At 52.5% G+C, this 23,382-nt stretch overlaps 1 protein-coding gene across 13 annotated transcripts in view; it reads left to right on the top strand.

Annotated features, from left to right (window-relative positions):
• The first annotated feature begins 380 nt into the window (after positions 1 to 380).
• LOC122382912 (potassium voltage-gated channel subfamily H member 6-like) overlaps positions 381 to 23,382 on the top strand; it is a 53,755-nt gene continuing 30,753 nt past the window's right edge. For 4 of the 13 annotated variants that reach the window (XM_043368846.1, XM_043368847.1, XM_043368843.1 and 1 more), the window contains exons 1-4: positions 382 to 1,147; positions 6,162 to 6,399; positions 21,067 to 21,248; positions 22,703 to 22,705. In XM_043368846.1, the coding sequence (XP_043224781.1) occupies positions 644 to 1,147; positions 6,162 to 6,399; positions 21,067 to 21,248; positions 22,703 to 22,705 (927 nt within the window). In that variant the 5' untranslated portion in view covers positions 382 to 643. Of the gene's footprint in view, positions 1,148 to 4,188; positions 4,237 to 6,161; positions 6,400 to 21,066; positions 21,249 to 22,702; positions 22,706 to 23,382 lie in introns of those variants that run through there. The other 9 variants (XM_043368852.1, XM_043368853.1, XM_043368855.1 and 6 more) reach the window with 8 other exon arrangements.

Below are 23,382 nucleotides of genomic sequence, written 5' to 3'. Positions count from 1 at the left end.
GGGTTGAGATTTTTGCCAACACTCTCCTGAGTTTCAGAGCCCGGTGACTTCCAACCAGCAGTCGAAGTTACATTACATATTTTAAAGGTTTCGACTTTAAGTGGTTACTTCCAAATAGCAAGATCTACAATTATTGAACTATTTTTCATTCAGCCGTCATTGTCATCAATCGTCAGTTACAGTCTAGAAAATAGCTATTTGCTTGCTAAGTCGGTAAATTATGTAGGCATTTTATCTGAATGAAATAAACAATAACTCTAGGTTTTCACTTAGAGGCAGTGGTTGATCTTTCATGTCATCTTGCTATCGCAACCAAGAAGGCATTGACGAAGATGCAATGCATCTGTATGTTGAGCTGCATTATTATGCTTAGGTACTGAAATTTTATCCTGATAATTTTATCGCATAGAATTATTGCAGTTTTATGTAACGGAACTGTCACTTACTTCTCAGTATCCATGAAAATCAAGAATCAAATACTTTGAGTAAAATGGTTCAAGAAGTATGGCTGGATGAATAATACAGACTTCAAGATGTTTTGTTTTCTATTTCGGTGAGCACGTTCCTTTTCAATGCACTGACCCGGGCAGATTGCGAAATCTGTCAGTGCTGACCGCTGGCAGTTGGCACTCTCGCCCTCACCATGAACTCAACCGGTAAGGGTCAGCGGCTGCTGCCCTTCGGCAACACGTACCGGGCACGCTCCTCATGCACCAGCATATCGGAGGAGCGCTCCTCCGAGCCGGAGGACCCGGAGGACGATGCCGAGCAGCCGGCCGCCAGCGCTCCGGAGCCAGTGACCGCTCTGGCTCCTCGCCGAACCCGGCGCGCCTCCTGTGCCGTCGACTGGCGCTACCAAAACCACCGGACGTCACGGGTGCGGGCCGAGTCGCCCTCCGACCCGCTGCCCTCCATGCCGCACAAACGACAGAGCCTGGACGCCCTCTCCAGTGAGCGCCGCTTCGATGGCCGGCGGGCCCGCGGTCTCTCCGTGCAGATTGATGGGGGAGCGCGCTCCCGACTCGGCCAGCGACGCGAGACGCTGAAGTGGGCCGGTGTGCGGGTCAGTATTGACGAGGACTCAGGGAAAGTAGAGAATGAGAATGTCAGTGTCGACCTCGACCCGCTGAAGAACATCGGCAAAGAGGTGGGTGATGTTTCATATTTGGAGGCTGTTAAATGGAAAATGCTGGATGTTTTTCAGATAAAATCGAACTTCCTCATGAAGACCAAGCATTACTATATATTTTTCCCTGTTTTTTTTTTCTAGTATATTTTTCCCTGAATCAATATTGGGGGGGGGGGGGGTTGTAACTAGACTATAGATGACATTTTGCCTTCTTTGATGCACATTTGTTCTAATATTCAAAGCTCAGGCTATGTTCGCTCCCTATTAAATTATAATATTTTTCAGCGCGAAAGGGTATGTTTTGGCAGAAGTATCTGGCTTTGACACACCATTTACTAATTGTATCACTTCGCGCATCACTGCACGCCATCAATAGGATTCTGAGTCAATTATGTGCATGCAAGCAGCATAATGCGGCGTGATATATTGGGCGGAAGATCGTCACACGCCACATTAGCTCGCAGTATGTGCGGCCTGCGACTTGACGGGCACGTCGCTGCGGCATTCTGAGCTTGTCAAACGACCACGGCTTTTACAGCTCAGCCATCTAGGAGCCTCTCGGTCTGACGAAATTAGGCGGGATATACGCAAACTGGCACAATTTACTGTCCGAGATAAGAGCCTCAGCTGCCGGCTTAGCCTAGCTGAGGCTTAGTCATGCCCGGGATCGACCCAGTTTGTCGGATCTGCGGTGGTGTATTGCAGCCACAAAACCAGGCTCGGTCTGCAGGACCAGCCGGCACACAGCTTGTAACATTTTCGGCCGGCTGCACTGGTCTGGCCTGGTCATCCAAGCATGCTGCCGCTACCGAGGGACGTGCTTACATCCATCTTTAACTCGACCTCAGCTCCGGGGCGCCGGGTTCGCGGAATCCAATTTCTGGAATCTGTTGTAACCTCCGGCATTGGTTCATTGGCATTGGCAGCCTCCGCAGCCGTGTTTGGGAGCATTTGCCATGCTTACATGACGCACTCGAGTCTGTTTAATGGGAGGACGCGGCGCGAATCAGGTCGCTCGTTGGCGGCGGAGCTGATCTGACACCCTGGCCGTGACCGGACGAACACCACCGCTCCCGTCGGGCGCTGTGTATTGGCGACGATCTCTGGCTTTCGCTTCACCCGAGCTGGTTTGTAAAATGTCAGGTCAGATCGTTTCGTGTTCACTAGTCAGATAAGCAAACAGTCTGTCTTGCTCACATGCAAGGATGTGTAAGCAGAAAGTGGCGGCTACGATGGCGCCGTGAGACTTAGCAGATGAACATGGATGATAAGTCTTGTCAGAACCTTTTTAGATTATCGCTTAATCGATTTCTACATACCAATTAAACAGGAAACCATTTTCATGTAGATGGTCATCAGAAGTAATGGCCTCACCATATTTTATATCTTTTCTATCCAAGGACATTGTATCTTGGATGACTGGATAATGAATAACCCTGAGCTTCCTTCGCGTTCAATGGCACGAAGACATTTTATGACTAAGTGCACGAAAGCTTTTCCAAAAGCTTCTCTGAAGTTTGAACTAACCCATATTGATGTTGGCAGCCGGACGTCAGAAGTTGGACAGTATCGCTCGATAACTAGAAGGCATTGTGGGTCACCGATTCGCTTGACAGATGACGCATACTCCGACTCGAAAGCTGAACGAGTAACAAACTCGTTTGGCCGTCCCGGCACAACTGTCGTGTCTCCCATTGGCTGCGAGGCTCATGTTTGCTGCGGCGCCACCGTTCGCCAGACATCGATTGGCTGGCTATTTCCGACCGTTTGTTCTACAATCAGCCGGAGAGGACCGGGCGAGAGGTCTCGGCGCCGGTGTAATGTCTCCGGCGGCGAGTACCCTCACAGACACCCCGGTCGGGCTGATCGGAGGTTGACACGGCGTCACTGCCAATACCACTCGGCGCCGACAGCCGGACGTGGCCGGCGTCCGGTCCGAGCAGCCCCGGGAGGCCCGGCGCCGCCTCCGACGCCGACTCCGTCTCCTGACCCGTCCGGTCCCATTAGCGGACCAGCGGCCGAGTGGCCGCCGGCCCGCAACGCCGAGCTGCGCGTGCAGCGCCCGGCCCGTGGCCGCGCTAATATCCATTAGGCCAGCGGCCTGCGCGCGAATCCGGGCCGAGTATTTTATTTACTGTCCGGCGGATCCCACGGGAGCTGGGCTCGCCAGCCAAGGCCAGGGCGTGGCTACTGGTGGGGCTTCGCGGGCGCCGCGGGCTCGCAGGTGTCGGCGAGCAGTCGGGCTCGCCGGGCGGGCCGGACCGCCGCGCGGCTCGGCGCCGGCCGCCCCCCGTGCGACCGCCAGCGCCGACAGCTTCTCAGTGCGAGAGTGGTGCTCCGCGGCCGTCCGCGGCGGCAGCCAGCTCAGAGCCGGGCCGACCTGGCCCGCCGGCGGACGGGGCGTGTGTGTGGCGCGCCGGCCGCCCTCAGCGGCACCAAACATCGCCGCGCGCCGCGGCGCCGCTGTGTATTTTCGCAGCCGAGGCCGATGGGCCAGCTCGGCCCGGAGTGATCGGCAGAGCTGCGTCCCGCCGAGTCGCGCCACCGGCCGTTTACTGTTTACCCACTCGGAGAGGCCGGACTGGGCCGGCACTCTGCGGCGTGCGGCGCGCCCCAGTCAGTGTGGGTCGACGTGGGAGAGTGCTCCGACGTATGTGCTCCGAGTGTGACGCGTTGTGCGATGACTGATGCTCTCGCCGAGTGAGGAGCGGCGGCCGCCGGCGGCACGGCGCGTGTCGTCGCTGGCCGTCGGCCGGATGATGTCCAGCCCGGCACTGCCGCGGCGACACTCCTCTGTTAGCGTCATCAGTGACGGCCGGCTGGCACCGCCCACCCAGCAGCCCAACTCGCTGCCGCTGCCGGCCATCCGGGTGGACGCCGGCTCGCGCTCACCGTCTCCGGATGAGCCGCGGCTGCTGTTCCCGCCGTGCGGCACCAGGACAGCGCGCGAAGTGCGCGCCGGCAGACAGCGGCGCAGACTGACGCCGGCACGCTCACCGCCGCCACGCTGCTTCTCACTGGAATCGCCGGAGAAAACTCGCAATGACGACCGGCGCAGGCTCTCCCAAGTCTCCATGTTGGAGGTAGCCGGCGAAAAGGCCGCGCAGGTGATCGCTCTATCTCAGCTTCTTTTTTTTCCTTTTTTGTCCCGCGCCCGATCCTGGGGGATATGATTCCAGATCTCTTTCGCCGCGTGTGCGGACCAATCTGGTGTCACTCAGCGGGTTTTCCCTCTGCGCCAGGCCCAGTCCTCGTGGGACAGTCCTTGGCTAACGCCGGACATACTCGTAACGTGGTGTTGCCAGCCAAGGCGCGGGTCAATTAGGGCCGTGTTGCCGACGGCTGCCGGAAGGGTGGGAGTCGGCCGTCGCCGACACTCCGCGTCGCTGCCACTGCCGTGCTGTCGTGCTGAATGTGCCGCTAATTCGCCGGACTACCGGTCGGGCTGAGGGCCAATGTCGGCCGGCCGGGAGCGGCGCGGCGGCGGCACCGACGGCGGTGTGAGCCTTATCGGCCATACTGGAGGGGCGCACCGCCCGCCACGGAGACCCGGCGCTCGACGGGCCCTAATTAGGTGTCGCGGGAGGCGTCCGCTGCCAGTGGTCATTCGGCGGCCCGTCACTCGTCCGCTCGTCGGCGCGGCGGCGCTCCGTCATCTGCCGATGTCGGGTGACGGCGTCAGCCGCCCGCCGCCGAATGCCTGTCGAATGTCGGCGCGTCGCCTGTCATCCGGCTGTCAGTCGAGCCTGTTTGTGGGCCACAGCGCGCGGCAATGCAGCCTCTCGAGTCTGGCTTCTCAGCTCGACTGGCGTCAATTGTGCAGTTGATGGTGCACTTCCCCGCCGGCCGTAGAAGCCAGCCCGAGGCACAATCGCTGCTGCCGTCCTTGACTGGTGACCTCGAGGCCTTGCGGAGCATCAGAGAGTTGTAAAAGTGTTGGCTGGTCTTTTATGCCCTTCTGTGTGAAATGTCTTTAATAATTCATAAGGCAGTGCTAAAATGTAGCAAAGATAAACTTCTGTGTTGCAGTAGGTTTATGTATGGTCTTTTTATTTTCTTTCAGACGGGTTTATGCTTATTGCTACATTTGCGATCATTGTCAATTTATGACCTTTCAGACCAGCGGATTTATCGCTGCATCCCTTTGTGGCAAACCAAACATATCAAAGAGTGCACTGATGCACATTGTACAAAATGCATCCCAATGTATATAGCTGGATGGATCTGGGCTCAGCTTGGCATACTCCGGACTCTGACGTGCCCGGCGCGCCGGACGGTCGGTGTGGCCGAGCGATCCGCCGGTGTCGCTGTCACTCTCCGCCGAAACGACCGGCGTCACACACCCTGTCAGCGGCGCCCGGGCCGCGGCAGTCGAGCCGGGCCGTAATCACCGCGCGGCATGCCACAGGGCGTCCATTTCATCAGCCGTGACCCCCGACCTTTGACCTGACCCCGTATGGCGCCCTCTTACACACCGACCCCGCTTCGCCCGACGCGCCTATCGTCTGCAGCTGATCTCATGACTTTGGCGCCGTCTTTAACCTTCATCGGGCCTTTTTTCTCCGAAAGCCATATCTTCGCGAGCTCTGGTGGCATTCATTGCTTCGCAATGATCTGCTGAGTGTTACCGCCTTATGCATATTGGCTGTAGCTAATTATCGCTATCTTTGGACTTTGTGTGATGAAGAATAATCCTGACCTTTAATAATTCTCTTGTAGGTTTAGTTGAATCAGTAGTGATAACCTTATGTAGTTAAATTGAAGAGTAAGGGCTTTGAAGAATTTACCTACTATATTTTTGATAATTTATAGAAACATTACTATAAAAGCCCTCGAAAGATTTTAACGGCTTTTAGTACCACTTTTCGTTGATCACCTCGAAGCTACTGCCAATCAAAAATATCTGGACTTTTATTGAAAATTCCGTGCCTTAGAATATATCTAAACGGACTTCAACATTGCACCGATCAGAGAACCCACCCCAGCATGATGTTTCGACCTGTCTTGACCCTGCGCCATCTCTCTCCGTCAGGTTTTATCGCTGGGAGCGGACGTACTTCCCGAGTACAAGTTGCAGTCGCCGCGCATTCACAAGTGGACTATTCTGCACTACTCGCCGTTCAAGGCGGTCTGGGACTGGATCGTGCTGCTTCTGGTCATCTACACGGCCATGTTCACACCGTACGTGGCCGCCTTCATGCTCAGCGAGCCCAACCACGCTGAGAAGGTCCAGTACGGCGATGATCCCATCGAGATCCTCGATCTGATAGGTGAGTGGTGATTGTTTGAAAGGGAGGGTTACTTTTGTTAGACGGAAGGCTACACGTGAGGCAGCGCGCTGGAAGGGAGATGTAGAGCTAGCTGCGACACGTTACGCTTAGACGGGACGGTACACTTTGATGAAGGTGCCGCACTTGCGAGATCGCATGTGCTTCGGTTTGGTTTGAAATTATTGGTAGCTCAAGCAGCAATCTTTTTTTTTGGCAACTGGTGCTAACTGGAACTTGTATAATGCTGAAGCTATTGTCACATATAGGTATACAAATGGAGGCTAATTGATCTATTCAGAGAATCGTCCAGGGATTTGACCTACGATTCTAACATGGAATTGAGCTATTCCAAGTCCCTGCTCCAATCGCTCCCGCAGGGTATAGTAGAGTACCGATTCCCGTGGAGAGTGACGCGGATACAGAGTATAGGAGAGGGGCGTCTCGCCGTCGCCGCGCCGGTGGCCGAGTTGGACAGGCGGCTGATGGAGCCGCGGCGTGCCGGTCGATTTCTGATCTGGCCACAATGCAAATGCGCGCCGAGCCCGAGTGAGCTGGGGTCCCCTGGCGCCCGTGACGGCGCCGCCAGCAATCTCCGTTTGTGGGCCGCGCTCGGCTCTGCTTCGTCCCGCCGGTAGCGTAGATGTGTGTGGCGAGGCGGGCCGGCCAAATTTGAACGCTCGCCGGCCGGCCGGCGCGGTCAAATTTGTGTAGAGGTCGGCCCAAATGGAGCGGCTGTTTCTGCTGGTGACGTCAGCGGCTGCTGGCTCAGCTGGGCGCCGGTCAGTGGACGAGGCCACTAAATGGCGGCCATTGTTAGCGAGTGGCGACCATTGGTCATCATCAGCGGTGTGTTCGAGCGGCTGGCCCGGGCCAGTTGGCTGGTTTACGGCCTATTCTGCGCCCTATTGATCAGCCGTTATCGCTGGAGTGAATGATGTGTTATTTAAGACAAGGCCAGGTCGATGGCGCGGCAAACATCGATGGAAGACTGGATAGGACATTTAGCCGTGCTAGCAAAGCATGCTACCCTTTCATAATTGCTGAGAACAATTAAGAGGCGTCCAATATTTTTTTGTATCGTTTAACACAATGAAAGTGCTTTGAAGGATTTATCAAATGCCGTTGTACTTGATAGCATTTTCATACATGCGATGCAGTTTATAACTCATCCGTCCAGCTGTGACATTCAGCTCTTGATTCAGCCAAGACCATACAGGCATCATCCCGAGGCTTCAAACAGTGGTTCCCGCGACGCGGCTGCGTTTTCCACCACCTTGGTTTCGTGCAGTAATGACGCTGCTTCGTCCAGCGGTGATCAGTGGCGTTACTACATAGCCGTGCCTCCGTCCACCGTCCAACAGTTACGTTACCCTTTCGAGCTCCGTCCAGTTCAGTTATCTACGTTAGGCTCTGTCGAGCTCCGTCCAACAACACCGTTATTCCGTCTAGCATTAGCGCTGCCCCCATTCAGAAGTGGCATTATTCCGCCCAAATCCGCCCAGCACCAGCGTTTGCTCCGTCCAGAAGTGGCATTATTCGGTGCGGCCCGGTCCAGCTCTGTCCAGCTCCCCCGTCCAGTCTCCCTCACTATCGACCGGCTCTCCGATGAGAGATGGCCGCTGACGGCCGGCAGCCACTTGATCTTCGCTGACTTGGTGAAACGCGCCGCTGCCAACAGCACAAAAACATTCCAGACGAGATAAGGAGCGAGACGAGGCGACGCTTATGTGCCTCGCCAAGCGGCAACGGCTTAACTTTTACAGGCTGGCCGCCGCCGAGCCAAGCGGCCAATCAATGGTGCGGAGGGAGCGACGGATGGGAGTGGTTGGTGGTCGGGGGGGGGGGGGCAGTTGGTTGTGGTCTTCTTCTGTAGTTAGCTAAAATCATTCTTGGTGGTTTCATTAAACACTCTTGTAGATATGCCGCAATTAGAAATAATCAATCGTAGTCGTAATTGCGCTCTGAAAAAAATTAATATGCGAACGTGCGTCTTTATACATTTGAATGATATTGTTGCGGTTTTTGGCAAACACTTCTACTTTATTAGTGGAAGCACTGGTGTAGAATATCAGTTTCTACGTAGTTACCTTTATTACAGTAAGCCTCATCATCGAGTATAGGTTATCGATTAAATCAATCTATTCCGTACTGTCACCAATTTTATCAATTATCTGAAAATCTAAGCCCTAAATGCCTGACTCTTTAACCGGATAATTTAACTCGTGCCTATGACTGATTTAACTTCGATACGTGTCTGCTCAAAATGTTGAGGAGAAAACACAGTTTTAAGAACGCAACATGCTTCTAGTTAGTTAAGAAAGGTAAAGTAGAAGATTATGTGTGGAAGCTTAAATGACTAGCCAGTTCAAGAGGGATCCAAAAGTTTGCGGCAATCCGAATAGAGGCAGACCCCTACAACAAGCACCTACCATATGTCGTAGGTGCTCATTAATATGTGAAAACAAATATATTTGTTTAAACTGTTGAAGCTATAACCCACTAGATTCTTGCAACATTCATTCCATTTTTAAGGGAAAGTGGATTGGTAATATCCACGGAGCTGTTTTACGGCGTGACAAATTATCGTTCGTCGCACCCAACGCTGCAGACTTCTTTCTATTTCTCTGCATATTTGTTTGAGCAGTTGTGCGACAAACACGGCGCTATCACCGTATTTTCCAACACTGCCTCACAATTTCTCCCCGGCATGTTACCCGAAGGACCTATTCTTTATCCACGCTGCACACGAGTCCTGGCAGATCTGCCTTTGCATGACAAATGATGACCAAGTTTTTATTTTTATGGAAATAAGTTGGTCCTTATGGCAAGCTATTGACGCCAGAGTTCTAATGAGTGAAAGGGACATTAAGGGCTACTTAATATGCATGAACTGTTAAACCTCATACATATCAGACTGGCTCACTCAACCTCCATTAGTTTCCGCAATGCATAACAAATTTCGCCACTAAAACGCTAATTTTGCTATATTTAGCTGGCTTGTTAACAATATAAGAAATGCTTGCAAATTGGAACAGCCTGAAGAGTCGAATTCCGAGTCCAATGAATATGCCAGAAGGTATCCAACCAACGTAGGGGATTTATTTCTCTCGGTGTGCGTTCCTCCCTGACCGCCCGCAGGAAGGGCAGACACTGCAGCCAGAAGAACCGCAGGACTCCGACCCACGCCAACCAGAGGAACTGCAGGACTCCGGCCCACGCCAGACAGAGGAATCACGGGACTGCGGCCCACGCCAGTCAGAGGAACCGCAGGACTCCGGCCCACGCCAGACAGAGGAACCGCAGGGCTCCGGCCCACGCCAGTCAGAGGAACCGCAGGACTCCAGCCTACTCCAGTCAGAGGAACCGCAGTACTCCGGCCCACGCCAGTCAGAGGAACCGCAGGGCTCCCGGCCCACACCAGCCGGAGGAACCGCAGGACTCCAGTCTACGCCAGTCAGAGGAACCGCAGGACTCCGGCCCACGCCAGTCAGAGGAACCGCAGGACTCCAGCCTACGCCAGTCAGAGGAACCGCAGGGCTCCCGGCCCACGCCAGCCGGGCCGATATGCCGCGATTCCCGCTCAGGGACTCCGGCCCACGCCGGCCGGAGGAACCGCAGGGCTTCCGGCCCACGCCAGTCGGAGGAACCGCAGGGCTTCCGGCCCACGCCAACCAGAGGAACTGCAGGACTCCGGCTCACGCTAGCCAGAGGAACCGCAGTACTCCGGCCCACGCCAGTCGGAGGAACCACAGGACTCCGGCCCACGCCAGCCGGGCCGATATGCCCCGATTCCCGCTCAGGGACATCATTAGCGCGAGGAGCGCCTCCGTCCGAACAGGAGCCGCCGTGCTGATACCGAGCTGACGGCCAACTGATACCGACCGACAGGAAACGAGACGGCACGCGGGCCAGAAGACGGGAACCAGATACGTGCCGACCGGGTAGGTTGGCGGTGGGTGGTGAGAAGAGTCGCAGCGGGGCGGTCAGTGATGGAGGGATGGCGTCGGACGGCTGGGACGGCTGGGAAGGAAGGACTACTGACGATTGGGAAGGAGTTGAAGGAGAGACAGGGGAAGGAACTACTGTCGAGCTCTGATGAAGGCTATTAAAAAGCTAACGGGATGCGACAGATCAAGGGAGTAGGGGCCGCTGACAACTGTGACAGAGTCTGAGGGACCATTGACAGCTGTGATGGGGGCAGAGGGAACACTGCCCGCTGACGGACTGCGCCGGCCTAACCAAACCGGCGCCGACGGCGTGGCTGCCCGGCTACCGCCGCCGTCGCCGGCTGCCGGGGCCGCCGGAGCCGGCGAGTGGCCATCTCCGACCCGTTATTTGTCGGCCCGGGCCGTAACTTGTCGACCAGCGGCGCCAGCGAGTCGGCCCAGTGACAAGTGGTCGGTCCGCGCCGGCCGTGGACCCCGTCAACCGGAAAGGACCGTGATGGACAGGAGTCCATCGTCTGCATGGTGACTGGCGCGCGGGCCAGACCGGACTGTCTACTGACCGCTGCGGAGGCGCTCGGTAAACGGACTCCATCGTCTCGGCCCTGAGTCATTGGTCGCTAGAACGGTGCTGTGTTTTTATACCCATCTTCATTGCTCCGAGTTCTGACCGTTCTGAGTGTGATGAAGAATCGTCAGGGCGGCACTGGTGGATCGGCGACCGGTCGTGGTATGAGCGGGCTGTGTCACTGGTCGCCGGTGCCGGCTAGTGTTATGTCTGGGCCGCCCGACCGGCCGACCAGGTGGACGGGGTCAGCCGGCTGTGACCTTTCGAGCTGTCCCGTGCTATCCGGGTGCAGGGCACGTCACACGGCCGCGCTCCAGACCTGCGGCGCACTTCTCCGTCCACTAATGGGACGGACATGTGCTGTCGAATCGAATCGTATGCTCATTTGGTTCAGGAATCTGCGTTTTTGTGTTTTCCGACGAGGATCATCATTCCCTATGACTAAGCAGAGATGGTAAATGAAGTGTCCTTTTAACTTTCATTCATGATTGGTTATATGACACTTGACATACAAAAATGCATGCATGCACTTATCTGGCATATTAGGGGATATGATTGGCACAGAGTGATAAAAAATAAACAACTATGTATATTTAATGACAATCGCGTATCATTATAGTACCTATAAATTGCCCTGTGTTTTCTCGTTGGGCATTTCTTGCATTTCTTGTACAGATAGATGTGTGTAACATTTCTATTACACATTTCTATTTCTGTATACACGTTTCTTGCATAAATGTGTAAAGCACATTCATTGTTTTGATTTTACTCATTCCGCTCTCCCCTGGGCATTCCACGTCAAATCGAACAAAAATCGGCTGTTTTGCACCTTACCACCAGCGATTTCATTATAAATTTGTGAGCGAGTTCCTGTGTCGCCCCGAACATTACATTGATGTTTTTTGCACATTCTGACCACAGGTCTTCTAAATATAGGGCATCGAATTTTTACAAAATGTTGCATCTTTATATTTTTGAACGACCATAACTTTGGTTGTACTTGTTTGATTTGAATGAAATAAACCTTACTGTTTAGGTAATTTCTTAAGCATTTGTTTATAATTGCACCTACTTAAATATATGACCTTGAAATTTGCCTAACTCTGTTCTTAAGCACAAAAAATTGAAATAGCAAAAAACACGTCACCTTCGATTTGGCTAATTTTCATATATTTTTATTGCCTACCATATTCTTAACAACCTGTGAAAAAATTAGAGTGGGCCATTCATAAGTTTTGAAGAAAATGGCACATATGCAAACGTATGTTAGCACGCGCAGTGGAGGGGGAAGAGTGAATTTCGCCCCACCCCTCCTGTTTTTCGTCAATATCTCATAGTATTAATGCGAAATTAATTATAGCTACCTGTCCAAAATTGAATTGCACATCTCATCGTGCAAGCAAGAAGAAAATCGGTTCACAACTGGTCTAGTAATAGCGGTGTAAAGTGAACATCCTGTCGCCGCGGCGACGCGGCGACTCGGCAGCCGGCGCCGACCGCTAGCCGCCGCCTGAATTGTAGACTGTGCCGGGACGGAACGGAACGGTTCCGTCTTTGCATCGCGCTCCTTACCGCTGATTACGTTCGATTCGCGTCAAATTTTATGAGAAGACTAAGAAATTAACAGGCAATCTTATGGTGTAAGGATTTTGAAAATCGGTGGGTAAACAATTGAAATATGAACGTGTAAACTCAAAATTGTGATTGCTGCGTTTCCCGCGTCGGCCGATCCCGCCTCAGCCGGCGACATGTTACTCTTAGCAGGTCTCTAACTGCCATATTTATTATTGGATTAACTAGAAATTCCTCATACATACTCAAAAATGTATATTCTTCCGTATAGTGAAGGTAAAAAGACGTGAAGATATCGTTGCGTGATAATGTTTTCGTTGAATTTTTGGCTTCATGATGCATTTCCACACGGCTCAAAATTCACCGCAAAATACCGTTTGCCTGAGACACTTTTACTATGGAACTTGAATGCTTGACTACGATGACTATGTATTTCCATTCTCACAGAGTTTGGGATATCACTAATCAGCAATCATTCATTTCAGAAAGTGTACACAAGCAAGCATGTCTTGACTCTGTCTTTCAAGGTCACGCGCGGTTGCGTGATGTTGATGCATGAAAACGGCGTTTGCCGCGAGAGTTATGAATGGCCCACTCAAATTTTTTCACAGATGGTTAGGAACATTGTGACGGACATAATATGTAAAAATTACCCGAATCGAAGGTGACGTGTTTTTTGCTATTTAAATTTTTATGTTTTAATTCAAGGTCAAATGCATTTCAAAGTCACTTCAATTTAATTTTATAATTAAAAATCAAAGCCTTATCAATTGCCTACAAGACCCTGTTAATATCATTTTGATACCAGAAAAGGAACCAGAGTTATAGACATTTAAAAAAATTGATGTGTGGCATTTTTGGCTATATTCGATGACCTATATCTCAGCGATACTTTATCAAATTTCGAAAATATTATACGTAACTCAGTTTTGAACCATGCCCAGTCTGCCTACAAATTTTCAGAAAAATCGAAGGGGATGACGGATTTCGGTGTTTGATTTGACGGTGTTTGACTACATTCATTGTTTTGATTTTACTCATTATGCAATATTATGTCCTAAAAAACCGCGTGTGTGTTCCATAAGAACTATGTTTTCGTTTCCCCAAAAGCTTTCATACAGATGTCGTCAAAAGGGAGTTGATGTGCTTCATAAACCAAACCTTCCATTGTTAATTGTGTGACCCAGCGCCGTCACACAAAAGATGATTTAGGTATGGCCCAGCGATAAGTATGCCCTTGCGAGACTAGCACACATTCCGTAGCCAGACACGCAATTCAACCGGAACGAAGGGAAAAGTTATGTAACGCTGATAAAATGCCTTGGGCTCTGATTTTATGTACCAAGTCTTTCAGCAATCCGGTTGAAGATGGCTATCCTGATCCCAAGAATGTAATATACAAAAGTCGGCGCACTGTTTCTGGGAACGAATGGGTAAAACTCTGGGACGATATAGATACACATGAACGTAAAACAGTCGCCTGCGGCTATCTCGACTTGCGTGCGAAAAATGTGGGCGACCGTTTCCAAGCGCAGAAACGAACTGACGCAGGAGTTTTGGTAGGTTATGCTCCAGCTCAATGTTATTGCCTCATTGTTGTTTGGTTCATCTAATCTTCTCAAGGCGAATGGACGTCCGTTTCATGGGCATTGGAAGAGGAGGAATGCGTCGCTAGCTTCGGCAGAGGAAAGTAGGGCACTCAAAGTTGGTCGTACGGGCTGTTGTTTTATAGCCTAGACTGATAAAGTTGTAGAGTTTGTTTGTTTGTTAATTGGGGCTTTAGGGCGCGCCGACTACTTAGGTCATTTTGCGCCCATAACGTCGTTTTAATAAAACAAGTGTGTCAAAAGAGAGAACCTTCTAGATACGAAGACTAAAAAGTAAAAGACTCGATATAAAAGAGCAAGGTAAGATAAAGCAGCGCAAGAGTGTCGTCCTAGACAACTGACTAGATGTAAGGACTAGAGAGGACTAGTTGGATTTAATGTCAGGTCGAGTAAATCACTTGGAAGTTGATCGAACGGATAAAGGAGAAAATGTTGCCGGATAAAACCCAGGGTGAGCCGTCACCCAGAAGGTGGCGGATAGTGGTATCCGGAGCGATGCGCCCGAGATAGCGTGTCCGGTTCGGTTCAGCGAGAGGACAAGATAAAAGCACGTGAGAGACAGTGAGAGGCACGGCACACCGACTGCATGTGGGTTGTTCCTCTCCACGGAGGAGATAGCCATGAGTCGCGTACGTATGACCAATACGTAATCTGCAGAGGGCCACTTCCTGGTGCCTGTTGCTTTGGAAGCAAGACTGCCAGGGCTCCAAGGTAGGCTTTACGCTCCGCAGCTTCCCAGATCCTTGGAGATGCCACTCTGCCTGCCAGCTTGACATCGTGAAGGTTTGGATGGCTGGGTAAAAATCACGAGCCGGCAGGGGCAAACGCCGAAGGCATGGAGCCGCGGCCGCGCGTCTCGCGGCCGCGTCGGCGAGCTCATTGCCAGTTATACCCACATGGCTTGGAATCCAGCAAAACTTAATAGTTTTGCCTGACTGCTCCACCGACGTGAGCCGAGATAAAATGTCTTGGACTATCGGATTGTCTGGGTTAAACCTCCGTATAGCCAGCAGGCTGCTGAGAGAATCCGATAAAATGAGGTAAGACAAGTTGTCAGACACCTCGATAAAACACAACGCCTTCTCGATTGCAACGAGCTCGGATGAGAATACGGAGGCAGAGGAAGGCAATGAAAAAGTGCGTGTGTCGCGACCAGCCACGAAAGCGCAGCCGACGCCGTCCTCCGTTTTCGAGCCGTCTGTAAACACCGAGATAAAACCGTCGTATGACGCAATGTGTTCCAATGTCCGTGCTCGTTGCACACATGGCGGCAGGTCGTCCTTCTTGACCTCAGAGAGCGTGAGGTCTACTTGCGCTGGAGCGTATTTCCATGGCGGAGAGGGCGTACCCCACGTACGTCGCACTTCACGGAACTCTATGTTGACTGTAGAAAAGAGCTCTTTTATGCGCAATCCGAAGGAGACCGATTGTCGCACTCTGTCAAGACGATTAAAATCAGGAGAAAAGACGTACGGATACGTCGGATGTCCTGGGAACTGGCGGAGTTTCAGTGCGTACCTCATCCCCAGCATCTGACGGCGGAGAGATAGTGGCGGTTCGTGTGCCTCGGCGAGGAGGCTGCTCTTGGGCGACGTGCGGAATGCACCTGTGGCAACACGTAGCGCCGCGTGGTGCACGGAGTCAAGAGCCTTTTTACTGGATTCGCTGGCAGAGTCGTAAACAAAGCATGCGTAATCCAGTTTCGATCGGACGATCGACCGATATAAAAGAAGGAGCGTCCTGCGGTCCGCGCCATAAGATGTGCGGGCGACACATTTTAAAACGTTCAGGGATTTAAAACATCGTTCCCGAAGCGTTCTAAAATGTTCTCTATACGTCAAACGACTGTCAAAAAATATCCCAAGAAACTTCGCCACCGGCCGAGTAGGAATCACCTGTCCACGGAGCTTGATTCCCAAGGCTAAGTCGTCGCAGCGGCGGCGGCAAAAGTGCATAGCGACGGTCTTCGTTGTTGAAAAACGAAGGCCGTTGTCGTCGCTCCACCTCTCTAGACGGGTTACAGCGAGCTGCAACTGTCTGGCAACGTGACGGGCGGTCGTGGCAGAAAACCAGATCGCGAAATCATCGACAAATAGCGATCTGCCGATGGATGGTGCAAGTTTGTCCCCAATATCATTGATCGCCACAGCGAACAGCGCCACACTGAGAACTCCGCCTTGGGGAACTCCGTTCTCTTGCGTAAAACTGCTCGAAAGACAACTGCCAACTCGGACTTTGAACCGACGACCCGATAAAAAGTTCTTGATAAAGAGGCCCATCCGGCCGCGTATGCCGTACTTGTGTACTTTGGAAAGTATTCTGTGTCGTAACACTGTATCATAGGCCGCCTCAATATCAAAGAACAATGCTCCAAGGTGCTTCTTTGCAGTAAAACAGGTGCGTATCTCGGTGTCGAGGGCTAAAATGTGGTCAACAGGGCTGCGGTGCTTTCTAAAACCGCACTGGGCGTTTGTAAAAACACCGTGATGTTCCAGAAACCAGCTAAGACGCACATTGACCATCTTCTCCATCAGCTTTGAAAGCGATGATGTGAGAGAGATGGGCCGATAGTGGAGAGGGTCATGTCCCGACTTGCCAGCCTTCAAGATAGGAATGATAGTGGCTTCCCGCCAGGTCTCAGGGAAAGTGCCAGTCTCCCACAGCGAATTGAAAGTTGCTAGCAGCGCCTCGAGGGCAACTGCCGGGAGATGACGGAGCATGTCGTTGTGGACAGCATCCGGACCTTCTGAGACGCTGCGCAACGAGCTGATGGCAGACGTGAGCTCAGCCATAGAGAAAGGCTCGTTGTACACCAAATTTTCAGCTGTGCTGAAGTCCACGGCGGCTGGTGCAGGTCGTGAGGACGGCTCTCCTCGGCAGCGCTGATAGAGTGCACGGCCTATCGTCTCTGCGACGTCTAAAGGATGGGATATGTCCGTGTTGTTCACTCTTAAAACCGGAAGCGGAACAGAGCTGAACCGGCCTTCAATGCGCTTCATGCGTGCCCATATCTGGGTCGTAGGAGTAAAACGGTTTAAGGAATTCACGTACGTGCGCCATGAAACAGCCTTTGCCTCTTTTAAAACGCGACGGGCAAAAGCCCGCGCTTTCTTAAAAGCGATGAGGTTCTCAGTAGTACTACTCCGGTCAAACTTTCTAAAAGCGCGCTTCCTGGCACGAATCGCATCTCCGCATTCCTTGGTCCACCACGGGACCGGAGGACGACGAGGCTGACTCGACGTCTTGGGTATGCACCCGTTTGCGGAGTCAATGAGTAAAGATGTAAAATCATCTGTAGACATCACAGAGGCGTCGGCTCTGGATAAAACCGTGGCCTCTACGGCGGCCTGGAATTCGCCCCAGTCGGCCTTCCGAACATTCCACCTAGGTGGACGGTTGCCTGACACTGGGGACTCCTGGAGCTCCAGCCACACTGGGAAGTGGTCGCTCCCGAGTGGGTCGTCATGGACGGACCAGGTAAAAAGCTGAGCTAGCCGCGGACTAGCTAAGCTCAGGTCCAGAGCCGATGTTTGACCGGAGGGCGTGGTAAAATGGGTGCGCTTTCCTGTATTTAAAATACAGAGCGCCTCATCGCGGATAAAAGATTCTAAAATTCGACCACGAGTGCCAGTCGTGTCGCATCCCCACACCAAACTATGCGCGTTAAAATCGCCGACTACCAGGACCGGAGGTGGAAGCTCATCGACAAGTCGATGCAGCTCAACCACCGGGAGCGCTATACCTGGTGGAAGGTATAAAGAACAAACTGTCAGCTCCCGGTGGTTGAAATCAACTCTAGCGGCTACCGCCTGCAGAGGAGTCTGCAGCGGAACCTGACGTGCGGGCACACTGTGGTGCACTGCCAAAAGTACACCTCCATGGGCAATGGTCGGGGTGTCTAAGTCTCTTCTAAAAACAGAGTAACCCTTGATGGCAAGGGTAACGTTTGGCGCTAGCTTGGTCTCCTGGAGACCTAAAACAAGGGGTGGGCGCCAACGGATAAGAGACTGTAGGTCCTGGTAGTTGGCCCGGAGGCCTCTACAGTTCCACTGTAGAATAAAAGGCGTGGTTAAAAAGGCGCAAAAAGGGCGCGTATAACATGAGGCAAAGGCGCACACAGATACCTGACTGACCACAAAAAAGGTAAAAAGCACCGAGAGAAATGCACCTGGTAAAAAAGCGCAATAGCGCGAAAAAGATAAAAGGATAAAAGAGGAAATGACTAGACTGAAAGACTAGACTAGGTCCTCTAACTCCGAGGAGGCGCTCCCCCCGTAGCGGATACGGGGGTGCCCTGAGCCCTCTCGGTGAAGCCTCCCTTCAGCAGAGGCAGATCGGGCATGGCTCGGGCCCGGCTGGGGCCTTTTCGACCGGGGGGCGTCGCCCTCCGAAGGTGACCAGCTCGGGGGCGTCTGCCGCTTGGCGAGGCGCCCTGGAGCCGCGGAGGGCTGTTGCCGCCCCGACGGGGATGTCGAGGCGGCGGCCTGTGTCCTCGACACAGGCGTCTCTGGCAGCGGCGGTGGTGGCCGCCGCTGCGGAGGTGGAGGAGGCGGCGGGGGACCCATGATGGGCCGAGTCCCCGCCTGAGGTGTCTCCGGGGTGTCAGCGGCAACAGCCGCATTGGCACTCCCGGAGGCGGAGTCGGCAGACGAGGCTTCCTTAGCCTCGAGGGCCTTCTGGACGAGGCGAGCCCTCCTCGCCTCTCGTGCCTTCCTCTCCTCCTCCCCCCGCCGCAGCGCCTCCTGCACCGCCGTAGACGGTCGGGGGCGGGGCGGGGTGGGTGGCGCCTTACCCTGCGCCGGGGGGCGCCGACCACCCTGTCGGCGCTGGACGACGGTCCACTCGTCTCCACTCGCGGCTGGAGCCGGACTGGGTGGACCCCACACTGACTCCTGAGCAGCCTGCTCCGTGTCGCTCGGCGGCGCACGAGGCGCCGGGGGGTCCGCTGAGCCATCAGTGGCTACGACAGTGAGGCCGAATCGCTTGAGGAGCTGCACGAGCTGTGCAACACTCATCTGGGAGGCATCGGTTGAGTTTGTCACTCTCACCTTTTGGGCATACGAGGTCTTCGGGTGAGTTTGGTTATACACCTCCCGGGCCTCTTTAAACGACAGATTTCTGGTAGCCTTGATGGTGTTTATCTCCTTCTCTTTGACGTATGTAGGGCAGGACCTGTCATACGCGGAGTGCGGTGTCTGCCCCTCTCCGCAGTTGACGCATCGAGGGGTCTCCGAGTTGCACGTATCGTCAGTGTGGTCCTGAGAAGCGCACTTGGAGCATGTGGGTCTACCCCGGCAGTTGTCCTTCGTGTGGCCGAACCTCTGGCACCGATAGCAGCGCATGGGCGCCGGGACGTATGGGCGCACGCGGACCTTGATGTACCCCACACGGACCTCGTTCGGCATGTCGGTGGTGTCAAATGTGAGAATGATGTTATTTGTCGGGACCGTGCCTCTTCGCGTGAGGATGCGGCGGGCGGCTGTCACGCCGTACTCTGAGAGCCCGTCCGCAATGTCGTCGTCACTTACGTTCCGAAGGTCAAAACAATTGATGACTCCTCGAGAGGAGTTCTTGGAGCGGTGTGGCTCCACCGTCAGCGACAAAGAGACGAGCTTCCGACCGGAGGCACGTCCTTCGGAGTACACAAATCGAGTAGCTGATAGGGCCTTCGTCGCCTCTTCGCTGTTCCGGAACTCTACTTCAAGCGCACCGTCCCGCATGCGGTCGCAGCGGACGATACTGCCGAACCGGTCACAGCCATCCTTACGCTGGAAGGGCGACAAGGAGCTCAGCTCCCTGTCTGCGCTCCGGAAGATGAGGATCTTTGGATTTTTCGGTCTTGGATCGTTCAGCGTTCGCCCGTCGGCCGAGGCCGGCGGGCGAGAATCGGCCGAAGCCGAGGGATTGGTGAGAGAGGGAGAGGAGGGGTTGGTCAAGGTATCCATGCGAGTCTGTTGGTCTCCGCCAGCTCGGCCGCCGACGCTCCGCAACGGCGCCGCTACAAGGCCTGGGACGGCCGAGCTGACTGTACGGGACTTGGCGGCACCTTCCGAGGGGGAGAGAGAGACTCACCACCCCCCACGGTCGGATACCGCCTCCTCCCTTGACGCCTAGCCGAGTCACCGCCAGGGGCAGCGACAGATCAGTCCCACCGACGGAGGACGAGCACAAGTGCCCGAACCCCGCCGGCGACACCTCTCCGACACCACCCCCGGCGGCATCACGACTGGGAATGGCTCCTCAAGTGCGGCGCCCCACTGAGTGTCCCGCCCTTACAGAACTCAGGGCCAAAGAGGCGTGTTGCCCAGCCACCGCGACTGGCTCCGCACGGTGGGGGGCTCAACCTCCAGGATCCCGTTGTCCTGGGGTACGGGTCGGCTCGCCTAGCCTAGTAAAACCGGCTGGTACCCGAGGGGACGCCACTCCCCTTACACTAGCCCAACTCGGCTGTGTTCCTGCGGGTGCAAAAAACAACGAAAAAAAAGGGGAAAGGAATCAGAAAGCTGTGATCGAACGAAACGCGGACATCCGGTGAGAAGCAAAGCAAAAGCAAACAAAGACCGCTCAAGAGAAACAAAACCACGGAAACCAAGAACAGTCGGGCCGTACCATCTGTCAATCCAGTGATCAAAAGCAAATCGTGAGCAAGCATGGGTCAAGCTGGGGCCGAGGGGGCGCTACTCCCCTTGCTGGCCGAGGCCAGGGCCGCCGCGGGGCGAGGGCCCAAGGAGCCCAGTCCAACAGCGACCCTGGCCACTGCCAACCCCCTGCGGGGGGACATTGTAGAGTTTACTATTCAGAATGATATCCTAAAAAGTAATGTGTGCTGTCGATTTAATGTAAAACGTGTAAGATGGTGTAGGTACTATATTTTTTGTAAAATGTGAGTGGTGTGTGGTTCGCGCCGTTCCTCACCTTATGCATGTAAAACAATATGTTGGCACAGACATTGACAATGCTTTCTCTCTTTTTTCAGTCGATATCATGTTCATCATAGATATTCTGATCAACTTCCGCACGACATATGTCAACAAGAATGACGAAGTGGTGTCGCATCCGGGCAAAATTGCCGTGCACTACTTCAAAGGCTGGTTTATCATTGACGTGGTGGCGGCAATTCCTTTCGATATTCTGCTTCTTGGAACAAAAACCGACGAGGTAAGCACTCCTCCGCTCACATGCTGACCCCGCCCGGCGGATTCTCACTCCCTCCACACACTTTGGGAGTGTCTGTCTGTCTGTCTGTCGTCTGTCTCTGTCTCTGTCGTTCGTTCCTATACGGCATGCTTGTCTCACGTTTCGCGCTCTCACAAATCTGGCGTTGTGCGCTCAGTGCAGTGACACAGCCCGACTATCTCTTCCCTCTCTTTCTATCTATTTTCGTCAGAGCTCATCACCATGCATTCATGCATACCTTTTTGCTTTATCTGTCGTATTTTCGCCACTACGACACAGTCAAGCTAAAACTGGAACCATATGTGTGTAGTATCGCCACATCAATAACTCAGCTGAATACTTGTTGCTATGTTTTACATGTTGTTTCGCTTGTGTTGTGTATTAGTTTTGTTGTTTTAATGCGCTAATTCGCCAGCTAACGCTGAATGATAGTATTTACTGTTAGCTATGAAAAACATTTGTGTATTCAATCAGCTAAACAGTGCATGTTTTTTAGCATCTGCCGTACCAAAAACGGTATTGGTCGGTCTAGACTATGCAATGATTGGTTGCCCTTTACACTAAATCTATTTAAAGGAAATAGCTCGCCAATATTGGAATTTGTTTGAAAACTCCTGTTATGTATTGCAGTGTTTTTGTTTTAAGGTAGCACCTGGCTCATCGTTTCGCCATATTCAAGTGTCATATTTTATCCGAGTAACAAAGTTTCCCATTTCAAATAAAAGCGGAAATGTAATGATAGGTTTGCATCGTGATTTGTATTTGTCAATATACCTGAACACCCTACTTAAATACTTGGTGATTATCTTGGCTGTCCAGTGTTAAATATTTCAAATATTGACTACAGACCCTGCTAGAGACCCAGAATGATTGGGTGCATTATACATTTCCATTTGAAATTTCTTTCATTTTGCAGTGAATGATCAACATGTGTTGTTTCCATATAGTTTTCAGTACATTTGTATGTTAAATTATGTGGTGAGCTATTTCCTTTAGTAACCAAGCATAGACTTTGGTAAATAACTTCAGTACAGTTCTTTTATTTAAGTTTCAAAATATTTTGCGTCATAGTCGATCGCGCGGCGATCGCTACTACATTTTCGGCGTTTTTATTTGAAATTAAAAGAACTAAGAATGTATCAATTTGTCATTAATATTTCACGCTCATATTTCATAAAGGTCTAAACGTTTTATGACCCATAAAACTGTAAACGCAAGTATGTAAGTTTTGCTAAACTTTTTGTAAATTTTAAACACAATAATTTCAAGCGCAGTAACTAGATGATAGTGCGTATGTGTACATGACGTCGCCTTTCGTTCCCCACAGAGTCTTTGGATTATTCTAACGTGGTTCTCTCTCTTTGTCTTTCTTCCATGGCCTGTTTCGCCCCCTACTGGTGAAATGCGCGCTGTTGGTTTTATGTGCTTAATCGCAGTCTGTGAGTAAGCAACCTTCATTTGCCGGCTTGGTTTTGGCTTGATGGTTTTCCTTTTTCTGTTGTGGTAGCCGGTCGTCTGGCCGGTGGAATTTTATTGTCACCACTGCAACAATACATTGCCAGTTCACCCCGCCCGTTTCTCAGGTGCATTTCGGGGCGGCCCACCGTCCCGGGTGGTTCCTGTCGCCCGTTCCCCCACCGCCACCAGCCTGGGCCCTGTACGCTCGATACTTTTTGCAACTCAAACGGAAACGTTTTTATCAATAGCTATATCAAAAATCTAGACGTCACTTTAGCTGCGATTTGTCACACTTTTATCGTCACTTTTGCCGCGATCTGTAGAGATATACCTCGTGGTCTCTGTCATGCATATATTTATTCGATGAAAACGGCACGGCACCGACGCGTCTTTGGACAGGATCGCTTCACCAGCCGTTGCGCTGTCAAAAATAGCACAACGCCGTCTGATGCCTGTACAGAATGCGCCACCCGAAAAGTTGTGTATGGTATATTGAGTCGTTTTGAATCCGATTTCCCGACTGGTATGGTTTGTTTTTGCATGATCTCATTACTGGTTAAGTGTCAGAATGTGATCGATCTATTCATTTCAGCCGTCAACGTTATGACACAAAACGAATTTCGATTTGTAAAGTAGAGAGGTAGCAAATGGTGTAAAT

The sequence above is a fragment of the Amphibalanus amphitrite genome, unplaced genomic scaffold (genome assembly GCF_019059575.1).
Source record: "Amphibalanus amphitrite isolate SeventyFive unplaced genomic scaffold, NRLGWU_Aamphi_draft 000150F_arrow, whole genome shotgun sequence".
NCBI classification, from domain to species: domain Eukaryota; kingdom Metazoa; phylum Arthropoda; class Thecostraca; order Balanomorpha; family Balanidae; genus Amphibalanus; species Amphibalanus amphitrite.
The sequence above is the reverse complement of the archived record's forward strand: the minus strand, read 5'-3'. Positions and strand labels throughout refer to the sequence as shown.